Genomic DNA, 18,720 nt, shown 5'->3' on the forward strand with positions numbered 1-18,720 from the left:
TTTTCATTTGATCTGCAATATAAATTTTCATTCATGATTCACTTTGAAAAAGGAATTAAGGTAGAAACAGAAGGCGAAGGGGAGTCGATGGGCCGTGAGGCGCGTGCCAGGGTTGGATCGGCTCCGGCTGTGGCCTCGGCTTCAGTGCTCAGCTCGCCAGGAGGCGGCCGGAGCTTGCCCACAGTAGCCCTCCGGTCCCGGTCCCACTGGCTGTGGGTGGGTCTCAGCGCCTCCCTGTTGGGCGTCTGCTCGCGAGGGATCCGCTGATAGCCGCCCACACAGGTGGCAGTGGAAGGAGGCTGAGGATGCCCTCGGAGGGCACCAGGGCCACGGGCCCCTCTGCTGTGTGTGACTTTAATGCCTGGGCATTTTCACCTGGGATTTTGGGTGCTGTCTCAGAGCCCCCCCCTTTCCTCACTCAGGAGGATGAGGGTGATAAAGACAACTTCAGGTTTTCTTCAGTGAAAAGAATTGAACCATTAGGTTCTACATGATGACTGCTGATAGGTGATTTCCAGCCTTCCTCCAGGGACAGGGGTGGCCCCAGGGGCATCGAAACCCTTGCTTAAGACAAGTGGAACACCCAGCTGGTTTGCATGGCGTCAGGCCGCCTCGGACACCTGTCTCACAGCCACAGCCAGGCCTTTGGTGGTGTGAGGCGCAGTGGGCTTGACACCCTGTGTCTTTGATGCCTTTGATGTCTTTGATGCTGGTTCTTGGGAGGGCAGAGGAGTGGGGGCTGCTCTTGGGCCATCCAGGAATAGCGGAGTTGAAACAGCCTGTGGTGGCCAGGATTCTTTAAAGACAAACGCCAGTGACCTATTGGGTGATCTTGAGTGGTCTGACACGTGTAGAATTGGAGTCCCACAAAATGGGGATGGAGGGAGGCAGAAAAACAGCTGGATAATGGCTGCGGTTTTTCCTGATGTGAGGTACATAAGCACACAGATCTGTGAAGCTCAGCAGAGACCGGTGGATCAGCCTTCGGAGCCGAAGGGGGGGCGGCCGCTGCTGGTGAGCCCCCGTGCGCGCTGCCTTGTCGTGGCCCTAGAAGGACGCGCCAACCACGGGAGTAGCTTCACTCGCTGTAAAGGGCTACGCACTCCAGCTAAAGGCATAGACTGTCACACTGCATGAAAAGTCACGACCCAGCTATGTTGTCCTTGAGAAATTTTAGTTGTAAAAATACAAGATAAAAGTACAAGTTTAGAAAAATATATAACAAAAGCCATCATGATAAAGAAATATATTAGTACCAAAGTAGGTTTCAGGAAAAGGAATGGAACTAGACATGAAGAGGTATTTAATAACAATAATGTATATGTACCTTTCAGAATATGAAAAACAAAAACGTGCAGCCGGAGAGGGAATTCAGTAAAACACAGAGTGGGAGATTTCAACATTGTCTCAGCAACTGTGGCCGGAGGGTTGAACCAGCCTGAAGTAATGGGCATTTATGGGGCACTCCGTGTCATTCTTGTCAAGAGCTTACGGACCATTCACGAAGACCACACAGTGGTTAGGAAATGAGTCAGGAAATGGTCAGGAATTCGAGAAATACGAAAGGGTTGAAGTGAGCAGTGCATTCTCTAACCACAATGGAATTAAATTAGAAATCGGTAACTAGGATAAAAATCCCAAATATTTGGAAATTAAATAATATACTTCTAAATAACCAATGTTCAAAAATGAAAGTATGAGGGAAACAAAGTATTTCAAGCTAAAGAAAGAAATGAGTTAGGAGTTTGTGGGATATGGTCAAGCCGTGCTTACAGAAATGGGCGCAGGCTTACGCGTTCATGCTGTGAATAAGGTTTCAAATCGCGATCTAAGCGTCCACCTTTACAACCCTGAAATGAAAGAAGGGAGGAAATGCCAGATAAGAGGACGAGTCAAATGCTGTGTGAGGCATAACGGAGAAGGGGAGTGAAACCGCGAGCTGATGCTTGGAGAACGCTAACAAGCCTCCGGTCTGACCCAGAAAGGAAGGAAAGCTGCTGTGGGGGCCCACGGGGCGCATGGCCATGGGTCCCGCAGACACGAGCCGGCCGTCCGACGCGCCGGCCCGTGCGGTCAGCCTGAGTGCGCCGTCCGGCCGCTCTCCGCGTCCCCACCCGCACCGCCCGCTCGCGGAGTCTCCGTCCTGCTCACACACCTGCCGACGCCGCTGCTGTGTTCACACGCACACGCACAGAGTGTGGTCCTCAGAGGCGTGAGACCGCAGAGGGAGTGCGAGGGACCGTCGTGGGCGGCTCGCCGGTGTGCCCCGGCACAGACACGGCCCGGCTCCCCGAAGGACGCAGTCGTCATCTGGGTGGTTGTGAAAAGAAAGGGGATGTTTAAATAGCCCTGTATCTATTTCAAAGAAATTGAATTTGAAATTTAAAACTTTTCCAGAAGAAAGCTCTAGGCTGAGATGGCTTCCTGGTGAATTTTCTCAAAAATAGAAGAGAGAAAAAACGAGCACAAGTACCCAGACCTTGGAGGACGAAGGAGCACTTTGCAACTCCTTTCATAAGGCCAGCATGGCCTTGGGAGCGAAAGCAGACCAGGACCCTCCCGACAATGGTGAACAGATCAGTGTCCCTCACAGACTAGCAGGAAGTTGAACCTAGCGATGAGAGCGCGGCGCGTCCTGATCGCGGAGGGTGATGGGCCTGTGGCCGGAGGGGGTAGGGTGTCCTGAGGGTTTTCTAGGGTCATGGGAAGGGGCCGGTGGAGGGGAGGCCTTCGCTCGGCTGGGGGCAGAGGCCTCCGCCCTGGGAGTCCCGGCATCTCCCGCGCGCCCGTGCGCCCTGGGCCCCGTCTGCACCTCCGCGGTCCTCGTCTAACGTGAGAGGCTGAGAGTCCAGACCCTGGGTTTTTCTCAGGTTGTGTAAGGTACAGTCCTGTCTTCCACAAACCCGACTCCAGGATTCTCTGCTTGCTCCCTCCTGCTAACTTGGCAGTCTGGGGAGACGATGGCTTTGTTCAGCCTGGAGGCCCAGCACCGCACCCCAGGGCCCTTGATGCTGTGTGCTGTCAGGGCCGGAGGGCTGTCGCGCCTGTGGGGGCTGTCAGGGCTGTGGGGGCTGTGGGGGCTGTCGCGGCTGTGGGGGCTGTGGGGGCTGTGGGGGCTGTCGCGGCTGTGGGGGCTGTCGGGGCCGGAGGGCTGTCGCGGCTGTGGGGACTATGGGGGCTGTGGGGGCTGTGGGGGCTGTCGCGGCTGTGGGGGCTGTGGGGGCTGTCGGGGCTGTGGGGGCTGTCAGGGCCGGAGGGCTGTCGCGGCTGTGGGGACTGTGGGGGCTGTGGGGGCTGTCGGGGCTGTCGGGGCTGTGGGGGCTGTCGGGGCTGGAGGGCTGTCGCGGCTGTCGCGGCTGTGGGGGCTGTGGGGGCTGTCGCGGCTGTCGCGGCTGTGGGGACTGTGGGGGCTGTGGGGGCTGTCGGGGCTGTCGCGGCTGTGGGGGCTGTCGGGGCCGGAGGGCTGTCGGGGCTGTGGGGGCTGTCGGGGCTGTGGGGGCTGTCGCGGCTGTGGGGACTGTGGGGGCTGTGGGGGCTGTCGGGGCTGTGGGGGCTGTCGCGGCTGTGGGGACTGTGGGGGCTGTGGGGGCTGTCGGGGCTGTCGCGGCTGTGGGGGCTGTCGGGGCCGGAGGGCTGTCGGGGCTGTGGGGGCTGTCGGGGCTGTGGGGGCTGTCGCGGCTGTGGGGGCTGTCGGGGCTGTGGGGGCTGTCGGGGCTGTGGGGGCTGTCGGGGCCGGAGGGCTGTCGGGGCTGTGGGGGCTGTCGCGGCTGTGGGGGCTGTCGCGGCTGTGGGGACTGTGGGGGCTGTGGGGGCTGTCGGGGCTGTCGCGGCTGTGGGGGCTGTCGGGGCCGGAGGGCTGTCGGGGCTGTGGGGGCTGTCGGGGCTGTGGGGGCTGTCGCGGCTGTGGGGACTGTGGGGGCTGTCGCGGCTGTCGCGGCTGTGGGGACTGTGGGGGCTGTGGGGGCTGTCGGGGCTGTCGCGGCTGTGGGGGCTGTCGGGGCCGGAGGGCTGTCGGGGCTGTGGGGGCTGTCGGGGCTGTGGGGGCTGTCGCGGCTGTGGGGACTGTGGGGGCTGTGGGGGCTGTCGGGGCTGTGGGGGCTGTCGCGGCTGTGGGGACTGTGGGGGCTGTGGGGGCTGTCGGGGCTGTCGCGGCTGTGGGGGCTGTCGGGGCCGGAGGGCTGTCGGGGCTGTGGGGGCTGTCGGGGCTGTGGGGGCTGTCGCGGCTGTGGGGGCTGTCGGGGCTGTGGGGGCTGTCGGGGCCGGAGGGCTGTCGGGGCTGTGGGGGCTGTCGCGGCTGTGGGGGCTGTCGCGGCTGTGGGGACTGTGGGGGCTGTGGGGGCTGTCGCGGCTGTCGCGGCTGTGGGGGCTGTGGGGGCTGTCGGGGCTAGAGGGCGTGCTGCCTCCTTGTCAGACTGTGTCCAGTCCGGAGGAGCAGGAGACGACGTGTCTGCGGCCTCACAGCTGCTGAGAAGCACGAGCGGGGGCTCTCGAGCTGGGAGCAGTGCTCACGTACCCTCCCGGGCACTTCCCGGGCGGACGGGGCGTTGGGGCGGGCTCAGCCGTGCTCCCACCGGCCGGGGCCTGAAATCTGCCCCCTGGCGGGGCTCTGGGAGCTCGGTTCTGCGTGGGGTCCGCGTGGCGCTGGTGCCTGGTCGGGGGAGCCTCCTGTTAGGTCCAGTAACGGCCCGTGTTCCACTCGGCCCCAGTCCGGAGCCTTCCTCACAGGTGGGCAGTGTGGGTGGCGGGCGGCCTCCAACTGGTAGCCCTGCAGAGCCGGCCTGGAGTCCTGGGACTGGGGCCTGTTGGGGGCCCCGAGCTTGTCTCCCGCTGCCCCTCCTTCCTTAAGTGTGCGTCCCAGGGTGCACCCCAATACGCGTGCCCACGCACCAGGCACCGGCCCAGGTTCTGGGGCACGGAGCAGGGAGCCGCCCGAGAACCGTGTTGGGGGCTGAGGGCTCATGGGGAGGGATGCCAGCAGTCACGCGGGGTGAAGGCAGAGGCCCCCTGAGGCCCATGCCCCGTGGTGTGGATGGCCCGACAGGACTCTCCGCCCGGGCCTCTGACTGCTCCTAGGAGGTGCCGGCACAGTCCCGTCGCGGGCTGAGCGTCCTGTGGTGTCTGCGCTGGCCCCAGGGGCAGGGTCTGCAGGGAAGCGGGTGGCCTGGCGGGGGCGGGGACCGGCTCTTTAAGGGCGGGCGACATCACAAGGCTGCGGAAGGCCGGGCCGCCCTGGAGCTCCGGGGCCGGGGCCGCATCTGGAGCGCCTGCGGGCTCTGGCTTTCCACCTCCATGGGGCCGCAGGCCCACACGTGAGCACAGGAGGACGTGGCCATGGCCGAGGGCGGCGAGCTGATGCACAGGCTCCTGAGCGAGAACGCGGACCTGAAGAAGCAGGTGCGCCTCCTGAAGGAGAACCAGATGCTCAAGCGCCTGCTCAGCGAGAGCTGCCCCGACCGCTGCGGCCTCGGGGGCCGCGACCTCCTCTTCACCAAGGGGCCCGCCTACCCCGAGGACGGCTCCCCCGGGAGCGCAGGTGAGGCCGCGGGCCGGGGCGGCGGGGGTCGGCCGGCTGCTGGGCTCCGGGAGCCGAGGGGAGGCCGCAGCTCAGGGCCAGGGCCTGGCTGGCTGACGCCCGGGGTCTTGGGCCCCCTTCCTTCCCTCAGGTCTGAGCAAGCCAAGACCCAGTTCCCCATTCTGCTGCACGTCCTCAGGTAAGGCCCTTCTGGCCGTGAAGTCCGCATCCAGGAAACGGGGTGGGGGCTTAGCCCTCATATGGGGCTGCCACCCACCGGCCCCTGTGAAGCCCCGTGAGCCAGCGGGTCCCCGGGGTCCTTCATGGCACCCGGACTCCTTCGGCCTCAAGGGGGACCTGGAGATGGAGCTCGGGGCGAGCAGAGGGTGGCGGTGGGGACGGAGGTGGTGGGGGTGGCAGGAAGGGGACAGTGACGCCCCGAGGGACAGCTGGAGAAACCCCTGGTCCCCACCAGTCCTGGCTCCCACCAGCAGCCCAGGCACATGCTTGTCACCAGAAGCTGAGGCCGACTGGCCTCCCAGGGCCTTGACATCCCCCCACGGAGGTCCATGCTGCCTTCTGGGGCCACCAGGGATGCCCTTGGGCGGTGTTGTCCTGAGAATGGGGTCAGGCTGTGGCCTCCTCTGACGACTCAGATCCTGTGTCCGCAGCCCCAGGAGCCCCAGGGCCTCCTTCCTTACCCCCCGGGCACTTGGTCGGCAGAGGTGTGGACTCTGACTCAGGCCGGGTCCCTTGGGGGGACCCTGGTCGGGGCCTTACCGGGACCCGGAGTCTCTGGGGTGGCAGCCAGCACCCCTGCCCATGGGTCACCCCCAACAAGCCCAGACCTTGCAGGACACCAGTCTTAGCAGGAGATCCTCAGGCCACTAGGCCTTCCCAGGTTGGGAGGCCCTGGCCGGCCTCGGGGAGGGGTCACCCCGTGCCCTGGGCTCTGGGACGTGGCCCCCGGGCCTGGCCCTGGCCCTCAGCCTGCTGGAGGACTGGAGTTTGGAGGTGCGCGTGCACGACAGGGTGTTCAGGGCCCCAGCAACAGCTGTCATCTCTCACGGTCCCTTAGCGTCTGCCTTCAAAGCAGGGCGCGTTCTGAAAGCCTTTCTCTGTGCTCAGCCACATGTACCGGTGGCAAAGGTACCAACACCCCGGGAGGCTGTAGCATCCAGGCCGGCCCGGGTCCTGCCCCATGCCCACCGGCAGCCACGGCCGGCCTTTTCCTGGGTTTCTCTCTGACACGCATGGTGGGTACGTGCGCATGCCTGTCGGGCATTGTTGGGGTTTCCCTGAGCCCAGCTGAGCTGTGCGCACGTCGATGCCCCTACGGTCCCCACCAGGACAGCCAGGGCACGGCGGACCTGCCGCTGGGGTCATGGCGGGAAACCCTGGAGTCAGGGGCCGGGGACTACTGAACTGTTGAAGTGGCCGCTGCTGGACACGCTCCACCAGCCTGCAGCCCCGCACCCTGGACACTGCCGGGCCCCTCGCGACCCCCAGCGACACACCCCGTGCTCCTGGGGAAGGTGCCCGGCTCCCGTACCAGCTGCCGCCTGTGTGCCGCTCGGTTTTTCGGTCTCTTCTGCTCTGAGTCTACACCCACACCGGGTGCCCAGCACCACTGTAGAGGAGGTCCTGGTGTGTGCTGGTTAATTATGCCTTTGTCTTTGCCCTTGGGACTCAGAACCCTGGCATCGGCGGCCGGCGGGGGAGCCTGGGGGTGGGGGGCTCGCAGGCTGGGCACTGGGAGGACGCATCTAGACCTTTCTGAAGAGCAAGAAAAATTGAGACCAACCCTAGTGTGGCCGTGGTGGGGTGCCCTCGGCTGTGGCCCTCGGCCTGCTCAAGCCCGAAGCCTGGGGCCGGGAGCTCAGGCGGTGCCCTGGAGTCTGCCGGGATGGGGTTTCACTCAGGATCTCCGGACTCTACTCCTACGGGAGTCTGCGCTTTGGTTTTCCGTCTGCGGTTTTCTGTGTGGGACTTCGGCGCCCGAGCTGCGACGAGTTTATTCCCTCCATCAGGCTGTCATGTTCCAGTGCTCCGACCTTGCTCCTGCGGCGTGGGGAGTAAGAGTCACTTGGAACTCGAAAGATCTTATTGTCAGGCCTGTGCCCTCGGAGCACAATGGCTTTGTAACTTCTAGATTTTTCTTCTTCGCCTGTTGGTCCATGTAGATTTTCTGCTTCTTACCGAGTCGCTGAGCAGCACTGTCCCACCAGGGCGTTCCGTTCCTGGGGTCCCGGTGGTGGTGCGGCGCCTCTCGCCCCTCCTGAAGCCGTTTTCTTCTCCCCAGTTTCATGGCCGTGTTTTCTGTGTCCGCAGCTTTGCGGCCTTGTGGGCACGTCGTGGAGTTCCCTCCGGGGTGTTCCTGCTCTCGTTTCCGCTGCTTCTAGGAGCTCCTCTTCCTGCCTTGGTCTGAGTGTTAAATTTTTTGATGATTTTTAAAAGTAATTAAAGCATTTACATTCCTAATTTCAATGCAAATACAGTTTTCAGTGCACTGATGCCGCATGCACGGTATGCTAGTTCCCTTGTTTCTCAGTAACGTTTCTTCGTCTCTTCCTTGATGTGATCATTACTGGGGGATGCTTCCACTTCTGAGGAAACGGAATTTTGTGCCGACGCTTCTTAGTCATTTATAGCTTCATTAAAACGTAGCCTGCAAATGTGCCTGCTTTTTGGACTTGACTGAAGATTAAAAACTGTTTTTTTAACATTAACCCAACTTTACTGGAGGCTTGGACAGAGAGAATGGCCGCTCGCTAAACAGGAGCGAAACGAAGCCCAGACCCGGCTGAGCACAGCAGAAGTCCCTTTAGAACAGGCCCTTTGGAAGGTCGGGCAGCCCCTTCCCCTGTGTGGGGAGGCCGCCTGCCCTCAGGGCTCGGAGTCCCGGGCTCTGGGGCCGCCCGGGGTGCTGTCCTGTCTCACGCTTGGGGAGCTCTTGAAGGCTGCTCGGTGGGCGCTTCTGCGCTGGCCAGGACACCCTGAGGCCCTTCAGCGGCCTGCAGGAATAGCACTGTGGCCAGGCGGGCAGACGGAAGGCAAGACATCTGACGGCGGTTCTTTTCTTCGAAGGTTTGTTTCTGGGAGGACATTGCCGGAGGTGGATTAGTTGTTCCCAAGGAGGTAGTTTTTAAGATACAATTTTTTTTTTGAAGTTCTATTCATGTAAGTAACCTCCGTCCCAACAACCTCGAGACCAAGGGCTGCATGCTCCTCCGTGAGCCAGCCGGCGCCCTGATAATTTTTCATCACAGCTCCTAAAACGCTGTTTTTCAAGTAAATATTCGCTTTGTTGCTAGGAGAGCACGTTTGTCATACGGGAATAGAGAAGGATTTTATAATCACAAAAAGAATCAATAAGTTAAAGTTGATTACATTGTGATTTTAAAAAAATTCTGCACGACAGGTCCGTATAAAACAGATGAAAATACAAGCAGGGCACCCAAGGGAAGAAGGCGTTGACAACACTTTCCATCAACCAGGAGCCACAAGAGCTGCTACTCAGGGCCTACCTGCCCCCCAAAAGCTAAGAGGAGCAGAGAAAAGGCAGAGAGGATTCCCCTCAAGAAAAGGCGAGGGGCTAATAAGCATTCAACAAGGTGCTCAGTGCCACTGGGGATTAGGGAAAGGCCAGGTGATGTCGTCAGCCTGGTCTTTGCTTACCTAGGACCCGTGAAGCTGCGGGAGTGTTCTACTTCCCACTCACGCGGAACACAGAGAAAGCGTCGGGCACGCCTGGGCCAAGTGTAGACCACGCTGGGTGCTCTCGAGCAGAGACCATCAGGGGATGCTGATCACAGCTTTGCTTTTCGAGAAAACCAGGAACCGTTCTCATGTCTATCCCCCGAGCAACAGACGTGAAAATGGCTGTGTGTGTGTCTGTGTGTGTGTGTGAGACACGTTGGCAGGAACCGGTTACCCGTACCAGGTAAGCTGCCTGGCGACTCAACACGGATACACTCCCACAAAGCTGGGGCAGAAGGGTACGTGGCAGTAGGACGGCACCACTTACATGAGCTTCTAAAAGCAGATCCGAGTCCCTCGGGGCTGTGTGTGGACGGACGGGTGGGCAGGCGGGCACACGCGGCGGCTTCCTTCCTTCCCGGGCCATCTTCTCCTGGGGGAGGAGGAGGGCCCTGAGGCACGGGGTGGGGTGTCGTGGCCGGAGGCTGGGCATGCGGGAGTTCTTCCGTATTCTCTCCCTCCTCAGGGATGCTTCAGGACCACAGCCTGACCGCCCCTCCCCCCCACCCCAGTTGCAGACTTTGGAAGGTTCGCCGGTGCCCCAGACGCACGCTCCCAGCTGCAGACGTCCTCCCTGGAGGACCTGCTGTGCTCGCACGCCCCCATCTCCAGTGAGGACGACGCTTCCCCCGGCTGTGCGACCTCCGGCCAGGTGCCCTTCAAGGCGTTCCTCAGTTCCCCCGAGCTGCGTGCGCCCCGAGGCACTGACAGGAAGCTGTCCCCACTCCTGAGCCCCTTGCAGGACCCGCTGGCGGACAAGACCCTGCTGGAGCCCAGGGAGATGGTCCGGCCCAAGAAAGTGTGCTTCTCGGAGAGCAGCCTGCCCTCTGGGGACAGGACCAGGAGGAGCTACTACCTTAACGGTACGGCCCCGCGAGGGGTGGGCGCCGGGGCGGGCACCGGGGTGTGGTGGCAGGCAGCTGGCGGGGTGGGGGAGGGGGCTGGTGGCCCGCTGGCCGGAGCGTCTCCATTTTCCAGCAGAGGGAGAAGAGTGTGGCTGGGAGGTCAGGGTCTGGTGCTGCTCCCGTTAAAATGTTTTATCTCTAAAAAAATGGAGTTGCTGTCTTCGTCCTCTTGATAGAGTCTGCACACTGGTCCTTTTCCGGGCATATGTGTTGCAGCCGCGGCCCCCTCGTCCGTGGCTTTTCCATTTGCACACGTGTTCTTGGAAGAGCAAAACTGTTTAATTTGATGAAGTCTGGTTTATTGATTTTTTTTCTTTTATAGAGTTCATGCTTTTTCAGTCCTATTTGAGAAATCTTTGTCACGCTGAAGGTCACAAAGGTTCTCTCCTGTGTGTCCTTCTAGAAGTTTTATGGGTTCAGGTTTTACATTTAGGTTTCTGATCAATTTCAAGTCAGTTTGTGGTGTGGGACTCACGTTAGACGGCTGCTTCTTCCCGCACCAGGGTTCAGAAAGATTATTTTTTTCTCCACTGAGTTGCCTCCCATTTCTGTCCATGTCTGTGTATGTGTATTTCTGGATCCTCCATGCCATTCTGTTTGTCTGTCCGTGTTGATTCCAACGCGCGCTGTCTCAGTTACCGCAGCTGGAGCGTGAGACTGTTCACCAGGTAGTCCACGTCCCGCAACTTTGCTTTCCATTTTCGAAGTTGTTCTGGCTATTTTAGGTCCTTTGCACTTCCACGTGAATTTTAGAATCAACTTTTTTTTCTTTAAGATTTCTTTCCTTCTTTTAGAAGTGGGAAGGGGCAGAGTGAGAGGGAGAGTGAAACTCAAGCAGACTTGCCACTGCGCGCAGAAGCCAATGTGGGACTCGGTCCCACCACCCTGAGGTCAGACCCGTGCCGAAATCAAGAGTCAGATGCCCAACTGACTGAGCCACCCTCAAGCTGTGCCCCTCAGCTTGTCCGTTTTTACAAAAGATATGCTGAGAGTTTGGGATTGCCTTGCATCTGCAGATTGATTAGGTCAGTTTTCAGGGAAATGACACCTTTACAATATTGAACTTTTGGAGCCATGAATACTGTATATCTCTCTGTTTCTGTTGTCTAAAAATTTCAACAATGTTTACAGTTTTCTAAGTTTAGTCCTGCACGTTTTTGTTAAATTGGCCCCTTAGTATTTTCCCATTTTTGATGCTATAGGAAATAGTATTGCCCTTATCATTACCAATTTCTGATTGTTCATTTCTAGTATATAATAGCACAATTGATTTTTTTATATCTGTTCCTGTGGTGGTTAGTTTTATTTGTCAACTTGACTGGGCCATGAAGTACCCAGATATTTAGTCAGACGTTCTGGGTATTTCTGTGAAAGCATTTTCAGTGAGTTTAACATTTAATTGAATAGGCTGAATGAGCACATTGCCCTCCCAGTGTAGGTGGGCCTCATCTAATCAGTTGAAGGTCAAATAGGACAAAAAGGCTGATTCTACCCTGAGGAAGAGAGAATTCCTCCTGTCTGACTAACTTCGGACTTGACTATAACATCACTTTTTCTTGATGTTGTAAGCCTGCAATACTCTGGACTGAAATTACACCTTTGGTTCTCTTGGTTCTCAGACCTACAAAGTTAGCCTAAAGCAACATTTTCAGTCCCCCCACATCTCTACTTGCTGACTCATCTTGCAGACCTTGAGACTTGTTAGTCTCTATAATCATGTGAGCTGATTCCTTACACACACACGCACACCCTGTTGGTTCTGTTTCTATTTCTCTGGAGAACCCTGACAAAATATGACCTTGTATCTTGCAACCTTACTGAAGTCATTTATATGTTCTAGATTTATTGTTCTAGATTTTCGTGGATTCCTTAGGATATATGACTGTGTCATTTGGGAATAAAGACAAGTTTCTATTTTCATTTCTAGTTTGTATTCCTTCATTTTTTCTTGTCTTGTTGCTTTGACTAGAACCTCTAGCACATGTTGAATAGAAATGGTGACAGTGGACATTTTGTGTTTTCCTTATTTAGGCAGAAAGCATTCAGTCTGTCACTGCTAAGTATGACGTTAGCTCAGGTCTCCGTAGACGTCCTTTATCAGGTTGAGTAAGTGCCCTTTAATTCCTAGTTTCCTAAGAGTTATAATGAATGGATATTGGATTTTGTCAAGTGCTTTTTCTGAATCTAATAAGATGAGCATTTGTTTTTATTTGTAGTCTATTTCTGTAATATTGTTAATTAATTGATTTTTTTAAAAAAAGATTTTTATTTTTACGTAATCTCTACACCCAGTGTGGGACTTGAACTCACAACCTCAAGATCTAGAATCACATACTCTACTGACTGAGCAACCAGGCTACCCACATTGACTGATTTATGAATCATAAACCAAACTTGCACTCCTGAGATAAACCCCACTTGGTCATCCTGTATTATACTTTTTTGTATTGTTGGATTTAATTTTCCTAAAATTTTTTTGAGAATTTTTGCTGTCTATGGGGGATACAGTTTTCTTTTAATGTCATTTTTTGGTTTTGGTACTGGGTTAATGTTGACTTCAGTGAATGAGGTGGAAAGGGCTCCATCCTCTTCAAGCATCTGGAAGAGTTTATATAGAATTGGTATTATTTACTCTTTAAAAGATTTTATTTATTTATTTGACAGGCAGAGATCACAGGCAGGCAGAGAGAGAGGGGGAAGCAGGCTCACCACTGAGCAGAGAGTCTGATGTGGGGCTTGATCCCAGGACCCTGAGATCCTGACCTGAGCTGAAGGCAGAGGCTTTAACCCACTGAGCCACCCAGGCGCCCATATTATTTAGTCTTTAGACATTTGGTGAAACTCACCACAGAAACCACCGGAGCCTTTAATTTTCTCTGTAGGAATGTTTCCCCTGCTGCAAATTCAGTTTGTTTAGTTGATACACAGCTGTTCAAATGATCGATTTCTTCTCGAGGGAGCTTTGGCAGTTTACTCACAATAGTGAACTTTTATGTCTTTTAAGGAATTGGTCCATTTCATCCATCTTGTCAAATTTTTTTAGCACAGAATTGTTCCTAATGTTCCATTATTACCCTTTTAGCATCTGTAGGATCTGCGGTGATACCGTCTCCAATTTGTGATAGCAACGGTCTTTGTCTTCTTTCTCTTTCCCCTAATATGCTTGGCAAGAGGTTTGTTAATGTTGTTGACTTTTTCTTTGAAGAATAGATTTTTGGGTGGATCTTGGAAGACCCAGGTTGGACTAGAAATGATTTCTAGAACATCGCAGGTGTATAGCACTTCTTCCATCTAATTTATGCTTTCAAGGCAGGGCTGGGAAGAGAGACCGGCTCCTGGTGGGCCACGCGTAGTAACGTAGAAGGGAGTTTGCAGCCTGTGCCGCCACGCCCCTCCTGCGCCCTGATGTGCTGCTTTGTCATCAGCCCGTTGTCAGCTCTGACTCCCGGGAAGCTTCTGCAGCCTTGCAAAGTGACGAAGGAGGGAGCACACCACAGCTGCAACGCACCTGCTGAAAGACAGCGAAGAGGACTCGTAGGTACAAACGCGCGTCGTGTTCACGGACCGGAAGCCTTCACCTTGTTAAGACGGCAGCACTCTCCGAACTGATCTGCAAACTCAGCAGAAATCCCTGTCAAAATCCCGGCTGGCTTCTTTGCAGAAACGGACAAACATCCTGAAGTCAGTTGGAGAGGTAAGGGACCCAGAAGAGGCTAACGAGTCTTGAGAATGGAGAACAACACTGGAGGACTCACGCTTTCCAGTTCCCGAACTTGCTGCAAAGCTAAGGGAAAGCCGGCAGTGGGCGTCCGAAGGCCCGGCGTGGAGCAGTGGAGTAGAGCTGAGTCCAGAAACAAGCCCAAGCCCCCGCCGCCTTCCTGTGCAGGAAGGACAGTGCGACGCGGAGAGGACGGTCTTTGCAACAAGCGGTGCTGGGACGAGCGAGCAAACACACGCAGGGAGCGCCGCGGCCCTCGCTCCACAATGAAAAGTAGCTCAAAATGTATCAAAGACTTGAGGAATCTGGAAGAGCCAAAGCCATAAAACTCTTAGAGGAAAACACAGAGATAAAACCTACGACCTTGGATCTGGCGAGAGACCTTCAGATGTGACACCAAAAGCACGAGCCACAAAAGGGTAAGTATATACTCGGGCTTTACCAGAAGCAAACACGTACAAATCTCGAAGGAACACATTTCGTGAAAGCGAATTCAACCCGCAGAGCGGGAGCAGGTACTTGCCAGTCGGAGGTGGAGGCGCTGGTGTCCCAGACATGGGAGATTCTCCGCGGCCCGGCGTGGAAGACAATGCAGTTAAAGATGGGCCAAGACCGCAACGGAACATGGAACACGTCCCCAAAGAGGTCACACGAGCAGGAGCACAAGCGCATGAAGACACGCCCGGTATGGCGGGGCCGCAGCGCCGTGAGCGGCCGCCGCACGCCCTGAGGGGCCACAGAAACGAGGGACGGACGCAGGCGTTGGTGACAAGGCGGCGGCGTTGGAACGCACCTACGTTGTCGCTGCAGATGCGGTTTCCCGTTTCACCAAAAACTAAACGTAGACTCACCACGTGTCCCCGAATCCCAGTCCCGGGTGTGTGTGCAGAGGGGCCGAGAACGTCTGACCGCGCAGAGGTCACATGAAGGTCTAGCGGCCTTGTCTTCGTACCCCCGAGCCTGTCGGCGACAGATGCATAACCGGAATGGGGTCCGGCCACACGACGCGATGTTCCTCAGCGCAGACTGGAGCGCAGTGCTGTCCTGGCTGTCGTGTGGACGGAGCTCGGGGACAGTCGTGTGGACGGAGCTCGGGGACAGCTGCATGGGCGCCAGACTCGGGGCCACACGCTGTGTGACGACACGGGGGGGTGTCCGGCACAGACGCATCCCCAGGGACCGGAAGCGCACCGGTGTTCTCAGGGGCTGGGGGTGTCGTGGGACGGTGGTGGGTGCCGGTTTTGTCTCGGCTCTGGGTCGGGGTGGCCACTGTGCGACGCTGTGGGTGCAGAAGGACGTCTGAATCGCACACTTGAAGAGGGAGTTTTGTGCTGTGTGAACTGGCTCAGAAATGATATTCGGGGAGGTGCCAGGCTGCGTCGGGAGCCGCGTCCTGTCCTGCGGCTACAGTCTGTGGCCCTGTCCCCTGCATGTCACACCAGCCTTTTTCCTCGGCCCTCAGGAGCCTCAGCTCCTCGCCGGCTTCCCCCACCCGGGGACCCTTCATCCTCCGCACCCCCGCCACCCCACGTGGCTGTGGGCCATTCGGCTCCGGTGGGTCCCTCGCCCACAGCACCCACACCCTTGGGGCCCCTCCCACTCCTCAGCCTGCTCCTCTCTCTCCCCCATCCTCCCTGGCCATCCAGCGGCCCTGGGTCAGCCGCCTCCCCTGGGTGAGAAGCTGGGGCCGCGGGCTGGTAGCTGCTGGGAGGGGCCACCTTGCTCCCGGGGTGCGACTGGCCGGGCAGCCTGCTGGCACCGGCGCTTCGGTGGCCCCTGGCCCTGGATGAGGCCAAGGAGGGCAGCAGCTGCCATGGCCGCAGGCACAGTCGGTCCGGCCCCGCAGCGTTCACGGCACAGACGGCCGTGCGGGCGCCTCTCCGGGGCTGCGTGGGGCGTCCTGAGTGTTGGGCTCTAGCCTCTTGGGTCACCCGGTCTGTGCACGCACAGTCTGCCCGCCGGCTGGACCCCGTCGGCGGCTCCCGGTCTGCGCCCTGGAGGGTGGGTCTCGTGCTCGGGTTTGGAAAGGCCCAGGGGCTTGAAAGGCTCTGCAAAGGGGGGTGTTGCTGTCCCTCGTGGGGTGAAAGAGCGGACGGCGGAGGCCACGGGAGGTCGGGGCACCGTCGGTGGAGGGGCTCCGGCGTGCAGGCTGGGCTCACACCGGTGTCTCGCTGTCACACCCCCTGACCGGGTGTTTGCGGGAGCGCATGCTCTGAAGGGTGCTGGCGCGGCCCCTGGCTCGGGCGCAGAGGCCGCTGGGCGGGGCCAGGCTGGGAAGCAGGTGCGGATGGGAGGCTGGTGATCGGGGAGACCGGTTGAAAACGGGCCCCGCCGGCCCGGCACCCTCTCCACACAGGCAGGGAGGACCCGTGTTACTGAGCGCACCCGAAGCCCGCGTGGGACGCCAGGCTCCTTAACCTGCCTGGGCCCGAGAGCTGGGCTCTGCGCCTTCCCAAGCTAACGGGAACCTGTCCTCGGGAAGAGAGGGGACCCGTCTGGGCCACTGAGTGCATCTGGGCGTGGGGGTAGGAGCTCTGTGATAAGTAGGGGTCTCCTTTGTCAGTGCCTGGGCAGCCTCCGCTGGTGCGGGGGTGGGGTGGGGGCACAAGACAATCGTGGGCTGTAGGAACTAGCTTTTAAGGACACGTCCGTCCATCAGAGGGGCAGAGAGAGAGGACGTAGGATCACAGGTCACTCAGGTTGCTCTAAGAGAAGAGGACAGGTCCCTCTCCCTTCTGGCAACAGGAGAGTCAAAGTTTTCTTCTCCATTTGTAATAATCCTCACTGTCGGGGGTAGGGTAGCAGCAAAGGAGGGGCACAGTGTTTTCACCCCAAACCTGCACGGGCTGCGCTTAGGTTGGTCCTTTTGCTAAAATGGACGCCCAGGTGCCAGCGGGAGGACGAGGGTGGCCCCTGATGGTCCGTGTCCTGGCACCCTCGGCCGTCTCAGGAGCTCCACTCCTCACAGAGATCCCGAGCTTCTCCAGCACTGAGAAGGACGGGCGCATAGTCGGGGAGATCGCCTTCCAGCTGGACCGGCGCATCTTGGCCTACGTCTTCCCAGGGGTGACCCGGCTGTACGGTTTCACCGTGTCCAACATCCCTGAGAAGATCAAGCAGGTGGGCCTCAATGCCCTGGGGTCCCCTCCCTGCCCAGATCCGCTGACCTGCTGTGGGGGGCCCCCTCACTCCCCCAGGGTCCCTCCCTGCTGCAAGTTGCCCTCCTATCCCAGGGTCCTCTCCCTGCTCTTGTCCACTCCATGCCCTGGGTCCTCCCACTGCCAGGTCCCCTCCCTTGCTGCAGGACCCCCCCTCCTTGCTGCCCTGGGGGAAGGGTCCCCTGGATGCCTCATCACCGTGGTGCCCGTGCAGCTGAGGGTCTGAGGGCGGCTGAGGGCTGTGGAGGTCCCCATGGGACAGGGCGTGAGGAGCCCGCAGCCGCTGGGTGGCCAGGGACAGCCCCCGCAGAGGCCCCCTAGCGTAGGGGCGGAGCTCCGCGCTCCTCCCGACTCCAACCCCGTCTGTCCCGGGGGTGCTCCGCGGGGCTGGGGGCTGGGCTCTGGGCGTGTGTCCCGGTGCCCGCAGTGCCCCCAGGAAGCCCGGTCGCTGCGCCCACAGACGTCCGTCAAGTCCCTGGACGGGTCGGTGGACGAGAAGAAGCTGCGCGAGCTGACGCACCGCTACCTGACGCTCACGGCGCGCCTGGAGAGGCTCGGCTACAGCCGGGACGTGCACCCGGTGTTCAGTGAGTTCCTCATCAACACCTACGGCATCCTCAAGCAGCGGCCTGACCTGCGCGCCAACCCGCTGCACAGCAGCCCGGCCGCGCTGCGCAAGCTGGTCATCGACGTGGTGCCCCCCAAGTTCCTGGGCGACTCGCTGCTGCTGCTGACCTGCCTGTGTGAGCTCTCCAAGGAGGACCACAAGCCGCTCTTCGCCTGGTGAGCCCGCCCGGCGCCCGCCACGCCTCTCCTGCAATAAACGTGTTTGTTCCAAACCCCGGGGGCCGCGTGCCTCCTGCGTGTCCCCTCCGGCCGGGGGGAAGGGCCGCGTCCGCCCACGGAGCGCCCAGGGCCGCAGGCGCCGTGACAGGCGCCTCTCTCGGCCCGGGGCCGTGCACCCCAGGCGCCCGGCCCGCCCGCCGCCCACACCCGCGCGGCACTGTCGCACTTGATTAAAATAATCTGTTTACCTGTGTACCTTTCCCTTTGGCTCTTTGAGGGCAGGGAGAGCACCGTGGGAGGTGACGGCGGGTGTTGGTGGAAGGGAGCCTAGCCAGAGCCTCGAGGGGAGGGGCTGTGGCTCAAGCCCTCGGACCTCCTAGGGGAGGTGTCTGTGTCCTCCTGCCCGAAGGGGCCGGCAGCTGGTTTCCCCAAACGCGGAGCCTGAGGCAAGGATCCTGCAGGCAGGACAGCTATAGAAACTGCAGAGCCCAGTGTGCAATGAAGACCCAAGTCCCTTGTTCAAAAGTAGGAATTTCAAGATGGCGAGGGCAGCACTGGGGCATAGAGAGGAGGGCCCGTGCTGCTGTGTGGATTCCTGGGGGGTCTGTTTATGTGGGAGATGGTCTGATGTCCCCCCACCACCACTGGAGTCATCAGTGGTGACCTCAAGACCTTTCCTGAAGTCTTGAGAACGACTAGTGACCTCCTGGACCCACAGTGAGGCCGAGGGCCTGGCGTTGGCACCCTCCTGCACCTTGGCTGTGATTGCGGGGTCTCTGGTCGCTTCTCTGCTGTGTGTGTGAGGATGAAGGTATTGGGGTGTCTGGACCGACTCCAGCTGGGGCAACCTGTCCCTCAGTCCTCACCGCCTCGTGTGTCCCA

The 18,720-nt window shown here is 58.8% G+C and overlaps 1 protein-coding gene across 1 annotated transcript; it reads left to right on the plus strand.

The window, feature by feature from the left end:
- The first annotated feature begins 5,208 nt into the window (after positions 1-5,208).
- On the plus strand, positions 5,209-18,052 carry SPATC1L (spermatogenesis and centriole associated 1 like). Its single transcript, XM_044250762.1, has 5 exons — positions 5,209-5,533; positions 7,154-7,159; positions 9,790-10,134; positions 16,863-17,014; positions 17,513-18,052. Exons 1-5 carry the CDS (start codon positions 5,332-5,334, stop codon positions 17,837-17,839), a joined length of 1,032 nt encoding a protein of 343 aa, XP_044106697.1. The 5' UTR covers positions 5,209-5,331; the 3' UTR covers positions 17,840-18,052.
- Positions 18,053-18,720: the final 668 nt, after the last annotated feature.

Source organism: Neovison vison, chromosome 6 (genome assembly GCF_020171115.1).
Source record: "Neovison vison isolate M4711 chromosome 6, ASM_NN_V1, whole genome shotgun sequence".
NCBI lineage: Eukaryota > Metazoa > Chordata > Mammalia > Carnivora > Mustelidae > Neogale > Neogale vison.

Excerpts from the sequence above, each read along its gene's own strand:
- SPATC1L (XM_044250762.1), top strand. The coding sequence starts at position 5,332 with ATGGCCGAGGGCGGCGAGCTGATGCACAGGCTCCTGAGCGAGAACGCG. Across the intron at positions 10,135-16,862 it reads GAGGAGCTACTACCTTAACG|AGATCCCGAGCTTCTCCAGC; the intron begins GTACGGCCCCGC and ends CACTCCTCACAG. Across the intron at positions 17,015-17,512 it reads TCCCTGAGAAGATCAAGCAG|ACGTCCGTCAAGTCCCTGGA; the intron begins GTGGGCCTCAAT and ends CTGCGCCCACAG.